The sequence below is a fragment of the Eptesicus fuscus genome, chromosome 11 (assembly GCF_027574615.1).
Source record: "Eptesicus fuscus isolate TK198812 chromosome 11, DD_ASM_mEF_20220401, whole genome shotgun sequence".
NCBI classification, from domain to species: Eukaryota; Metazoa; Chordata; class Mammalia; order Chiroptera; family Vespertilionidae; genus Eptesicus; species Eptesicus fuscus.
Window position 1 is genome coordinate 20,785,241 of NC_072483.1, and position 13,905 is coordinate 20,799,145.

At 42.0% G+C, this 13,905-nt stretch overlaps 1 protein-coding gene across 1 annotated transcript; it reads left to right on the forward strand.

Moving 5' to 3' along the window:
- The first annotated feature begins 1,576 nt into the window (after positions 1-1,576).
- Positions 1,577-2,055, forward strand: LOC103287775 (nudC domain-containing protein 2). The gene is given in 3 exon segments (XM_008143490.3): positions 1,577-1,741; positions 1,743-1,879; positions 1,881-2,055. Coding segments are annotated over 3 exon segments (465 nt in total). The 5' UTR covers positions 1,577-1,588.
- Positions 2,056-13,905: the final 11,850 nt, after the last annotated feature.

The following is a 13,905-nucleotide window of genomic DNA, read 5'->3' on the forward strand; positions in this document are numbered from 1 at the left end:
CATGCTAACCTGCTCTAAGCCAGGAACACATCATTAAGCTTCAGGGTTATCTAGTTGATCACACTAAAAAATCTATTTCCACTGTTCCCTTGATGACAGTTGTGAAAATATTTTAATCGCAGTATGAAATCATTTTGTAATATTTCACCAAAGCAATTATGCATCCTCTGAAATGCAATACTGAAAAGAGGCTCATGGGATGAAGCCATTACTTCTTGGTTAGCAAATGCTCTAATATCTAGAAATGGCCTTGACAGGGCTGCTAAAATCCAGGTCCACTCTTCAAGCCAGGTCTATACCAGCTAAGTGGGGTGACGAATTGAATTATTTTGGTGGAAAATTAACACTGTCCACCCTCTCCTGCCTCCTTTGTCTATATTGATCATTCAACTTCTGAGAAAAGCTACACTCCTCTGCAGGGCCAGAAATATTGATGCCAATGTCAGTTCAAATTGGGTCCTGAGACAGTCAGAGAAGAAAGGAAACAAGTGTGTGTGTGTGTGTGTGTGTGTGTGTGTGTCTGTGTGTGTTTATCGGAAGGTAACTGAAGAATGCAATAGGCAAGCAATAGCCTGTGTTTTTTTTGTTTGTTTTTTTTTAATCCTCACCTGAGGACATGCTTAGAGAAAGAAGAGAGAGAGAGAGAGAGAGAAACACATTGATTGGTTGCCTTCTGTATGTGCCTGACCATGGATGGGACTTGAAACCTAGGTATGTGCCCTGACAGGGAATTGAACCAGCAACCTTTTGGTACATGGGATGATGCTCAACCAACTGAGACATCCTGGCCAGCAACAATAGCCTTCATTTAATCTGGGATATATGAGTTTACCAAGTGTTTATATTAATGCCCGGAATTCAGTGTTAAGACTTTATCTGAAATCTAACTGAAAGAATGCTATGGGAAAAATGTATGCTCTTGTAAAACTATACCTGGTGAAGATAAAGCCAAGTGATTACCAATTTGAGGATCAAGAAATCAAGGCTTACCAATATCAACTTAACCAATTTAATAAAACCTTAAAAAAGAAATCAAAGCCATATAATTCAAAAGGAAAAGAGAAAATATGAGTTATCTAATGAGAAAGCCACCTTGAGAAGATGAAGCTTTTGTATCTGTGCACCCTTTCCTCAGGATGTCCTGGGTGTGGTGGCAAGCACATGTGAACAAATAGGGAAACATCAAAATTCATTCAGCCTCTAATTGACTGTAAATAGTTACTAGAGTTAATATATCTAGATGCCTTAGTCTTCTAGGCCCGCCGAAACAAAATTCCATGGACTGGGTGACTTGCACAATAGAATTTTATTTTCTCACAGTTCTGAAGGCGGAAAGTTGAAGATCAAGGTCTTGGCAGGTTTTGTTTTTCCCCAGGCCTCTCTTCTTGACTTGTAGATAGCCATCTTCTTGCTGTGTCTTCACATGGCCTTTACTTTTTGCATGTTCAGCTCTGGTGTCTCTTCCTCTTCTTATAAGGACACCAGTCAGATTAGATTAGGGCCCCATTCTATGACTCCATTAAACTTCAATTGCTTCTTAAAAGTACCTGTCTCCACAGTGCAGCTGCAGCCAGGAGGCACCTGGAGTATGTCGGGCCCGTTTGAGGGGCACAGTGGGGTTCTGTGCGGCACTCTGTGGAGCCAGTGATACCAGATCTTGGAGGAGGTGTTAATTGAAGTTCAGGTGCTGCCAGGCACTTACACCCAGGATATTCAGTGAGACCTGCAGAGCTGGCATGTGGTGCTTGGCTGTGGGTGGCCATGAAATTTTCAAGGGCAAACTCTTTGATTCCACAATAGCTGATGAGGGAACATAAACTTTGGAGAATAGAACAATGGTTTGTATTTTTCTTACAAAGACAAAGAGAGATGCAGTAAATTATTGAACTTCTAGAATCTGAATACGCAGCTGATACTTGGGTGCAAGACCAAATCCAGAGAAAAATTACATTAGAAAGATTCCAGAAAGAAAATCCTGGTTCTGACTTCAGTGGAGCAGAAATATCAGGAAACAATACTAAAGGTGGACCAGATTTCTCAAATCTGGAGAAATAACTGCTATTTTTTTGGCTGAATTCTGCGGACCCCAGCAAATGTTGCCAACTTGATCAAAGGAACAGATTATGTGTGTTAGGTCCACCCCCAAAGGAGCCAGGCCAAGAGACTTTGTGAGGTTTAAGAAATTCTATTTCATTCTCTCACAGCAGCTGAGAACAGTGTGTTGGTATTAGCGCAAGGGCATGGTTAGATTCTCTTATATAAGGTGGAAGTATGCAATATAGGGTCAGGGTGTGGGTGCAAGAATTGGTAAGGCGGAGGGGAGGCATGAGTGGGTCAAGGAATCAAGGTAGGAGAGTGTGGAGGTCAGTCAAGCGAAGGGGATTCATCTTACCTTGCTTCTGCAGGCGCCAGCGTCTGCTCTGAACTCTGGGAAAGGGCTTGAACAATATATATTTCAGAAAACATGTCCAAGCAGAGGAGATTAAGGGTAGTTCATTCTAACAATGTGGGGAAAGAAAAATGTGGATGCAGTTAACAAATTGCAAAGTATTTAAATATGGTTCTAAAAATTGCATTCAAATATGATTTACATAGAACACCTCTTAAATACAGTGTGAACTATTAAAACATGGTTACATTTTTTGGACTTGGTTTTGCTCAGCATGAAGTTTTATATGGTGCATTTTGATAATTTCATTTTTAATATAGGGTATTAATTTAAATTTTAATATAGATCATAATGAAATGACAGGGTGACTTCAGGGAAAATTTAGTTTTTTCTTTCAATAAACTTTTCTAAGTAGGAGGAAAAAAACAGTACCTGTCTCCAAATACAGTTACATTCTAAGAGGTATGAGGAATTAGGGTTTCAATATATGATTTTTATCTATAACTCCAGAATTCTTCCTCTTTCTTCCCCACACTAGCTCCTTTCCTAAGCTTCACTATCTTAATTAGTGGAATTCCATCCTTTTATTTGCTCACCCCAAAAATTTTAGGGTCAAGCCTGACTTTTCTTTTATTCTTATATTCTTACATCCAATTAACAAATCTGTTGAGTTTAACTTCATAGTGAATGCAGAATATGACCCTTTCTCACCACCTCCAGTGCTCTAGTCTAATCCATCCTATTGGATGATAGCCTCATGAGGCAGTGTCTCCTACGTAGTCTTCCGTATAAAAATAACCCATGACAAGATTTCCTCACTATAGATCTCTTTCTAGTACTTACCTGCACTTGAAAAGTGTGTGTGCATGTACATAATATATGTATGTTTTGTAGTCTATCTCTTTCCACTAAAATGTAAACTCATGGGAGCTGAAATTTTGTTATTTTTGTTTCCTGACGTATTTCTTTTTTTTTTTTAATATGTCATTGATTTTAGAATGAGAGGGAGGGGAAGAGAGAGAGAGAAACATCCATGAGAGAGAAACATTGATTGGCTGTCTCCTGCACAACCCTACTGGGGATCGAGTGTGAAACCTGAGCATGTTCCCTGACCAGGAATCGAACAAGTGATCTCTCAGTGTATGGGATGACTGAGCCATACCAGCCAGCACTCCCTGACATATTTCAAATGTCTTGAACAGGTATGACTAAAAAACAAAAACAAAAAAAAATAGAAAGAAAAAATCAACATCACTTGAATGAACCTATGCTTATATCTGCATACTGTGTTGCTACTCTTTGCATTACCTTTCCTCCTTGTATCTCATTTGGTGCCTCCTGGAATGAAAGGACCATTGGGGGAAAATCAAGTGCCCACTGTGTGCCAGGGGCTACAAAAAATAACTACAAGATTCTGGTCTAACAGGGGAAAAGGACATAAAGAAATGAAAGCAAAGGTATAAGAATGCATAAATGTGAAAGAAGTACAGAAAGATTAAATAGTTGGTCTTCAGGTGAAGGCTGTTATTGTAGGTAAAGGAAGACTTCTCAAGAACAGAACCTGGACTAGAGAAGGCAGTCAGATGGGTGGAGGATATCACAAGTAATAAACAATACCATGTGTTCATGTCCATTCCTAGGCTGCTAGAACAATCGGTGCTAGTCATAGATATTTAGAGAGAATTTCCAGGTTCAAGACCAATTTTCCAAGTTTCAAGAGACAGACACTATCGACTCTGTATTATTTGGATAAATACAGTTCAGCTGGCAGTAGTCATGCTGTTCTCCAGTTAGAGCATTAAATTTTCTACTCCTGTTGACTGATTTCAGAGTAAACCCCAGGAAAGAAATCTTCCTTCCCATGGTCTATTTTAAAGAAAAGCCAATTCTGTATAGGTAAGTGAAAATAAGCTTTCATTGTAATTAATTCAAACTTTAAAAAATCATGTAAGTTTACAGAATACATTCACATATTTCTAATATAAAATAGAGGAATCACTTTACCTTATGTTTTATCAGAAAAAAGGAACAAACAGCTAGTTTTTATTTGCAGATATCCTTTTTTTAAAAGCTATGAACATAAAAATATCCAAATGAACAAACTGTACAAAAGTTTGAAATAAATTATAAATGCATTAATTATGAATATACATAATTATTTCCTTTACAAAATTTGAAGATATTGAAGATATTTATTTCTATAATAAACAAGGCAATAACAGTTTTTTATTCTTAGAGATTGTATTGCATGTGATATTTTGTCTTTTTCAACTTGGAACCTCTTCCAGTTAATGCATTTAGTGTAGATTTTCAGTAAATGTTAGTGCAGTTGAAATTGAGTGAGAGTAGATATTCTTCAAGTCACATATGAAAGTGGTATTTTGGTATTTGTTTAAGAGGCAGTTACCTTGCACATAGTACTTAGAGAGTAGCATTATGGTCTTTGACTTATAAATAAGGCAACAAGCATAATGAGAGAAATAACATAAGTCATATAAACCTCCAATGAATCAACAACAATGATAATATCAATGGGGGGTGGTGTATTTTTTCAGAATATCTAGTAACAAACACCTCCATTTGATCCTATGGAATAATAAACAACCCCATTTTAGAGATCAGGAAAATGAGACACAAGAAAATAATCATTGCCGGGGGAAAAACTGATAATTAATAGAACGAGGTGTGGCTGTGTGAGGCAACAACATTGTTCTTCTGATATGAACTTTATCCCTCTTTCCATTGGAGCACATTACATCTTTTGACAAACAACATTTTCAAGTAGTGTTCTTCTCATTATTACATTCTCTCTTTTACCCTTTCTAGCAATAGTATTCTGCATTCCTGAGGGTATATAAATTGAGCAAAAGCAATATTGTTGTTCTATTCATATTTTCCTCAACTTAGGTGTCATTTAAAAGTACATGCCATCTAAGATTTTCAAATCTTAGAATGTCAACTGGTATATCCACCATGAAAAATAATAAGATGATTCCTTAAAGAATTAAACATTGAATTACCACATGACCCAGAAATTCCATTTCAGCAAATTAGTAAGCATTGAAGAATAGAAAGCAGAGACTCGGAGAAACCAAGATGGCGGCATAGGCAAACACCTAAACTGCTGCCTCGCACAACAATTTCAAAACTACAACTAAAAGACAGAACGAACATCATCCAGAACCACAGGAAAGCTGGCTGAGTGGAAATTCTACAACTAGAAGGAAAGAGGAAAGCATATGGAGAATCAGAGGAGCTGCAAAGGACTGAGGTACGGAGACACGTGCGCAGAGAGGAAGGGCAGCTGAGTGCCTGGCTGGCGTTCTCTGGCAGGAGAGGGAAGGAAGCCCCCGACTGCACTGAACCCCAGTTCTGACTGCACTGAACCCCAGTTCTGGGCGAAACGCCGTGGACCCAGGCTCATACGGGGAAATCTGGACTGTCAGATGGTGAGAGAAAGGCAAATGGAGACTCGGAGACTTGGGGAAGCCACAGTGGGCAGGGGTCTGGAGACGTGCGCGTGCGAGTGCGTGCAGAGAAGACTGACTGCTGAGGTTGCTGTTAGCTCTCCCTAGCGGAAAGGAGTCGGAAGCTCCTGACTGCACTGAACCCCAGTTCTGACTGCACTGAACCCCAGTTCCGGGTGAGCCTGGGGGAATCTGGAATTTCAGGCGGAAACTCAGAGGAGCCGCGGAAGGCAGAGGTCTGGAGGCAAGCGCACAAGGGCAGGGCTGACGGGAAGCCAAGACTGTCTGCTCAGCCCTGAGACTCTGCCCCATCCAAGCTGAGCATAGAGGATTTTGCAATTTTGCAAGTCTGGTCCTATAAGGCTGTCTCCAGCACAGGTCTCCCAGCATAGACACAGCTGATACACATAGCCAATTGGCCTGGAGGTCAATTCCTCCCAGTGATACCAACAATAATCAAGACTTAACTACAACAAGGCTGTACACACAGACCACAAAGGGGTGCACCCAGAGTGTCCACCTCAGGTGACTGGGGAGGCTGACCCACTGGGCCATATAGGAAACCTAGCACACAAAGCTACCCTACCAACTCAGGAAAGCAGTGAAAATGTGGAGACAAAGTAACAGATCACAAATGAAAGAAATGGAGGAAAATAAATGACTAGATATAGAATTCAAAAACACGGTTATAAGGTTTTTCAAGAATTTCCTAGAAAAGGCTGATAAATTTAGCCAGACCCTCGAGGATATGAAAAAGGACCAACTAGAAATTAAACATACACTGACTGAAATAAAAAAATATATACAGAGACCCAACAGCAGACTAGAGGAACGTAAGAATCAAGTCAAAGATTTGAAATACAAAGAAGCAAAAAACACTCAACCAGAAAAGCAAAATGAAAAAAGAATCCAAAAATATGAAGATAGTGTAAGGAGCCTCTGGGACAACTTCAAGCGTACCAACATCAGAATTATGGGGGTGCCAGAAGAAGAGAGAGAGCAAGACGCTGAAAACCTATTTGAAGAAATAATGACTGAAAACTTCCCCCACCTGGTGAAAGAAATAGACTTACAAGTCCAGGAAGCACACAGAACCCCAAACAAAAGGAATCAAAGAGGACCACACCAAGACACATCATAATTAAAATGCCAAGAGCAAAAGACAAAGAGAGAATATTAAAAGCAGCAAGAGAAAAACAGTTAATTACCTACAAGGGAGCACCCATACGACTGTCAGCTGATTTCTCAACAGAAACTATGCAGGCCAGACTGGAGTGGCAAGAAATATTCAAAGTGATGAATATCAAGAACCTACAACCAAGATTACTCTACCCAGCAAAGTTATCATTCAGAATGGAAGATCAGATAAAGAGCTTCACAGATAAGAAAAAGCTAAAGGAGTTCATCACCACCAAACCAGTATTATATGAAATGCTGAAAGGTATTCTTTAAGAAGAGGAAGAAGAAAAAAATAAAGATAAAAATTATGAACAACAAATACGTATCTATCAACAAGTGAATCCAAAAATCAAGTGAATTAAAAATCTGATGAACAGAATAAACTGGTGAATATAATAGAATCAGGGGCAGAGAAAGGGAGTGGACTGATAATTCTCAGGGGGAAAGGGATATGGGGGGTGCAGGAAGAGACTGGACAAAAATCGTACACCTATGGATGAGGACAGTGGGGGTGAGGGAAGGGCAGAGGGTGGGGTGGGAACCGGGTGGAGGGGAGCTATGGGGGGGAAAAGGAGAAACTATTGTAATAATCTGAACAATAAAGATTTATTGAATTAAAAAAAAAAAAAGAAAGCAGAGACTTGGATAGTAATTTACACCAATATTCACAGTAGCTAAAAGGTGTAAACAACCCAAGTGTCCATCAACTAATGAATGGATAACTAAATGTGGCTATCTTGGGAGCACGAATAATAGAAAAATATTCAGTCTTAAAAGGAATGAAATTCTAACACATAACTACATCATGGATGAGCCTTGAACACATTATTCTGAGTGAAATAAGCTAGGTACAAAAAGAAAAAAAACTATATGTTCTCACTTGTATAAGACACCTAGAGCAGTTAAATTCATAGAGACAGAAGATAGAATGGTGGTTTCCAGGGCTGAAGGAGAGGAGAGTAACAGTTTAGGAAGATGAAAAAGTTCTGGAGATGGTTGCACAATCCTATCTCATAAAGAGGGAATATGCTAATTGACTGGCACACCCTTACAAAGATGGTGGTGCCCACAGCCAATAAGGAGGGATTATGCTAATTGACTGCTACACCCTCAAAGATGGCGGTGCCCACAGCCACAAGATGGTGGTGCCCAGTCCCCTCAGTCCCCTCAGCCCCCCAGTTGCCCAGCGTGCAGGCAAGCCTCAGATGTCGGCTGCCCAGCTGCTCAGGGTTGGCCTGAGGGATGACCAAAGGACTGAGCAAGCAGGCTGTGTGGGGCAACCAGGCTGGTGAGGGGGCCGTGAAGGGTGACCAGGCTGGCAGGGGATGCAGTTGGCGGCAACCAGGCTGGCAGGGGGGTCAGCTGGGGGCAATTAGGCTGGCAGGGAGGGCAGTGGAGTGACCAGGCCGGCAGGGGGGGGCGGCTGTTAGGTGTGATCAGGCTGGCACGCAGAGGCAGTGAGGAGCTATCAGGTGTGTGTGTGGGAGGGCAGTTAGGGGCTACCAGGCAGGCAGGCAGGTGAGTGATTAGGAGCCAGAGGTCCAGGATTGTGAGAGGGATGTCTGACTGCCAGTCTAGACCAGCAGTCAGACATTCCCCCGAGGGGTCCCGGATTAGAAAGGGTGCAGACTGGGCTGAGGGGACCCCCCTGTGCACCAATTTTGTGCACTGGGCCTCTAGTAATATTAATGAATTTACTTAATGCCACTGATCTGTCCTCTTAAACATAATTAAAATGGTAAATTTTACATTATGTATATTTTAACATAATAAAAAATGTCATTACAAATGAACATATTTCTATGTTCAGAACTCTATACCATACAGACCAAAGGTAAATCTCTAAATTCAGAAAAAGCTACTTTTACAGTCAAACATGAGAGTATCTTACCTGATAATAGACAAACATGTAAATTGACTGTACCTTCTCTACACCACAGCCAATCAGAGTGAGTATGCAGATTAACCCAACAAAGATGGCAGTTAATTTGCATACATAGGCGCCCAGCAGCCTGGGTTCTGGGAACTTTCTCGGCACCCAGATCACTCTGAGATAGGCCCCGTGTGGGCCCTGAGCAACCTGGGAAGGGCCTGAGCCAGGGGGCTCCTGGGCAGGGGCAGAGCCAGTGATCAGAGGGAGCTGGGGGGCCCCTGCCCAGGCCCCGAGGCTTTAGGTCTTGGCAGGGGTGGAGCCAGCGATCGGAGGCGAGAGGCAATTGGTGTGAACTACAGAGGAAACACCTTTTCTGACCGCTCATTGGCTAAGCTCCCTGTATGCCACTGGTAATATTCTTAGTAACTTAGGTATGAGAATCCAGAAAGGTGATCTAGGGTTTTTCCACCACACTTCTGGAGAAAAAAAATGAAGGTCTGCTGCTGGAAGGCTAAGAAATGTCATATTCTGCCCTAGCCAGTTTGGCTCAGTGGATAATGCCTCAGCCTGCCGACTGCAGGGTCTGGGTTCAATTCTGATCGAGGGCATGTTACCTAGGTTGTAGGACATTAGCCAGATTGTATCTAATTTAGCAGTTTTACTTTAGGCTGCAGGCTCCTCCCTGGCCAGGGCCCACGTCAGGGCTCATGCAGGAGGCAACCAATCAAAATGTCCCTCTCATATTGATGTTTCTCTCTGTCTCTCCCTCTCTCTTCCACACTCTAAAAATCAATGGAAACAACCTCAGGTGAGGATAAAAAAAAGAAAAAAAGAAAGAAAGAAAGAAATGTCATAGCCTATGAAAGACACATCTTGAAAATGCCTAAAGAAAGTTGTCATTTTTTCATGGTGAAGGGACCGGAGTCAGTGTTCATGAAAACACCTTGGTGGCTGCCGTGGCTGGCAGGGGCTGCAGCAGTGGGGTGATGGGGCTGGTGCCTTCCCCTGATCAGCCTGGTCACCTCCCACAAAGGGAGGCCAGACTGTGGCTTAGGCCCGCTCCCCGCCATGAGTAGGACATCCCCTGAGGGCTCCCAGTATGTGAGAGGGGGCAGGCTGGGCTGAGGGACCGCCCCCCAACCCAGTGCACAAATTTCGTGCACTGGGCCCCTAGTATCTATGATAATGAAGACAGAAAATATTAAATGGATCATGTCCAATGTCATGTTGCCAGTAGGGGGAGGAGGAAAGAGCAGCTGTTGCTGGTTGAGTGTGTGAGACAGTTACAGTTTATTCCTTTTTAACTGGTTGATTCTTATTTATTCTCTTTATTTCTGAATCTCAGTTCCAAGGGGCAAAATGCAGCATGTTCCCCTGCTTCCCTCTTTGCAGCTGGGACTTGAATCAATGCAGCAGTCGTTAACCCCCCAGGCCACCCTTTTCAATGAAGAGCCTGGAAAGATTCTTATAGGAGTACAATCAATACAAACGTGGGCTTCAATCCATCCTGTGTCTGTAATTTTTATTCAGGCAGAAAGAGTGAAAGAGACAGTCATTTGGAAACATGAATATGAATATGCATAAAATAAACTATAGTTGTCCCTCAATGTCCATTGGGGAATTGGTTCCAGAACCCCTGTGAATACAAAATTCTCAGCTGCTCAAGTTCCTTATATAAAACTAGGAGCCCGTTGCACGAAGTTTCGTGCAATAGACTTTTCCTTCACCTGGCTGCTGGCACCAGTTATCTGCCAGCAGCAGTTTTCCTCTGGCCACCTGCTGATCAGAGCACCTCCCGCCAGCACGATCGGCTACCCCGAGAGGAGCTCTGATCGGGAGGCGCTCCGATCCGGGTGGGTGGCCAGAAGAAAACTGCTGCTGGCGGAAAACTGGTGCCAGCAGCCACGCAATCGGCCACCCCGAGTTCCGCCCCCCGCGCCTCCAGCCGGCCCAATTGTGGGCGTAGAGGAGTGATGGTAATTTGCATATTACCATTTTATTAGGTATGATGGTATAGTATTTGCATATAACCTATGTACATTCTGTTGTATATTTTAAATAATCTATAGATTACTTTTAATACCTAACAATGTAAAGCTATGTAAATAGATGTTATACTGTATTGTTTAGGGAATAATGATAAAAAAATAAGGTCTGTAATTTTTCAGCACAGATACAACTATCGTAGGACTAATTACATAGGACATGTCAGCAACAACATAACATTTTATTTTTCAGCCATGGTCGGGTAGCTCAGTTGGTTAGAGCATCATCTCAATATACTAAGGTTTCAGGTTCGATCCCCGGTCAGGGCACATACAAGAATCAACCAATGAATGCATAAATAAGTGAAACAACAAATTGATGTTTCTCTCTCGCTCTCTCTTCTTTCCACCCTCTCTATAAAATAAATTTAAAAACCTAAAGTAGAAGTAATTTCCATCTGCTGTTGGTTGAATCCGTGGATTGGGAAGCTTTGGATATAAGGGGTGATTGCAGTACGTTCAAGCCTTCTGTCTCACAATCTGTTTTCTACATTTCCCCTCCACATGCTGTCTAAACTGCATATTGGGTTATATATATTTTTTTCCTTCTGATAGAAAGTGTCCAAATTCTTTAGCACAGGCTCTAAGCCCCTTCATGAATGGGACTCGTTCTGCCCAGGCTAATCTCTCACGGCTGTCCAGGGCTCTGGTGATGTTAAGTGCAGTCCAGCTCTCTAGGTGCATTACCTACTGTAGCTCCCACTTTGCCTCTCTGTCAGGGCTATCCCCTCTGTGTAGAATATTTGACCTCCTCTAATACTCAAGTGTCACCTCCTCTGTGAAGCCCACCTTGCCTACACCAAGAAGAATCAGATGCATCCTCTTCAGTGATTTCTCAGCATCTTGTATGTCTATATTATAGCGCTGATAACATTGCTGTCATTTGATGATGTATGTATGTGCCCTGCTGGACAATAGAGACTTTCCTGCTTGTCTCATCAGACACAATAGGCTGGCACACTTCAATAAAACAGTATGCTTTTGAACGCATGGATACGTAAACGTGTAAACTTTCAGTAACCCGATTCTTTAACAATAGAAAAACATCACGGGAGCTTACGGACATCTCATAGCCAAACAATAAGAATGAAATTTGAAAGCTGCTGATCAAAGTTTTAATAATTGTAGCAAAAATTCTAAAGTGATGGCATTAGTCAGCCATCAACATATATTCATGGAGTGTTTGCTATTTACTGGTTTGACCAGTCACCTCATCTATGCCAGCTGTGCTTCATACCCCTCCACTAGTAGGGAACTGAGAGAATGGAGACACAGACTTAAGAATGCACCGAGATTCTTAAGATTATAGTAGGAACCCAGGTGATCATGTTACTAAAATAATTTTCTGATTTTTGAAATAGAAGCTTTGAGCAAAAGTGATTTCACTTCTCAGTTAATTGGCTGCCTCTACTCCCAAGGTGATTGCTCAATCATACTAACATACTCAGTAACTTTAAATTGACTTGCACTAGCCTGAAACCAACCTCATTACCTCTTCAGACTCTCTGGGGTCATTTCAGCAATTCTGGGAATATTACCAACAGGCACTCTGTAGTTTTGTCTTGGTCCAGTTGAATTTTATTTTTCAGGAGAAAAACTTTGGATAATTTGCAGATCCATATAATGTTATCACTGGAAAGAGTCCGTGGTGACCTTTTTTGCTCAATGCTCTCATTTTAAAGATGGGGATACTGAGTCCAAGCTGAGACAAGTGGCTTGCCAAGAATCCCTAAGCCAGCGGGTGCAGGCCTGGTTTATAGCGCTGGTTTCCTACCTGTGAGGCCAGAGTCATGTTCCCTACCTGGGGCCTCTCACACACGAGCTACGGCTTTATGTACCAGTATTTAATCCAAGGCAGGGCAAGTGCAGGCAGCCATGTGTGCATTGAAGGCTTTCAAATCATATCCTCAAAATTGAAGTTAGTTTAAGCACAGGCTTTGCATTTATTCACCATTTAGGAAAATAGATGTATGTAATATTTTCAACCCACCGAACCATAATCTTTATACAAAATACTAATGAAATACACAGTGTGATCCAGCTTCTCATTTCTGTCCTCCCCATGTGCCCTCCTTCCATCTGCAGCACTTCACTTGAAGACAGTGCCTGCACGCAGCCCCTTCCAGGGAGCCTTCATTAGAGAATGTGCAAGACCAAGACCCCCTTTGCCATGGGAGCATCAAGCAAAGGATTTAAGAATAAGAATCCATTTCATAGACGAACTGAAACCAAATAAGTAAAAAGCATGCCCGTTTAGAAATTCTCTTCTAGACGGAGAGCTGAAAGAAAAACGAATCCAAGAATATGTATAATTTTAGTAGGCAGATAAAATATAAAGTCCACCATGTCCCAAATCAAAGGAGAGATTGTAGCTGAGTTGCTGCAAGACCCATAGAAACTGAGGCTTTTTGGATTTTTTTGGAGCAATCTGAATATAATGAGATGGGGAGAAGAAAACAATTGTGAATGGGAGGGTGTGATGGCCGGGCTGAAACTCAGAACTAGTGCGGCTCCTGGTTTACAGAATGACCTAAGCACCTGGGAAGGTATGCTGCTGGTAGCAGGAGCAGGGAGTCTTGAGTCGGGAGAGCGGTGGTTGAGGGGGGCACTTTTTTTTTCCATGGTAGAGGACTCATCTGGAAGATACTGGGGTGGGATCAACCATCCTTACAGCTTTTACATTCTGGGCTTGTGGAGAAATTACCTTTTCTGAGTTCACACTACAAAGAAACATGATAAAAAAATACACTGCAATTGTTGGTTTGATGAATTCCAGGTCTTGGACTATTTGCTCTATTTAGTCATTGGCTTAATGGACAGGAGCTGACTGGGAATCACAGAGGAGGAGTGTGGAGTAGCAGTCCCTTCCTTCTTTACCCTATGGATGATCTAATGAAGTCCTTCCTCAAATAGACTGCTGAGTGTAGTCAATCTGCTCAGGGCTAATAAGTC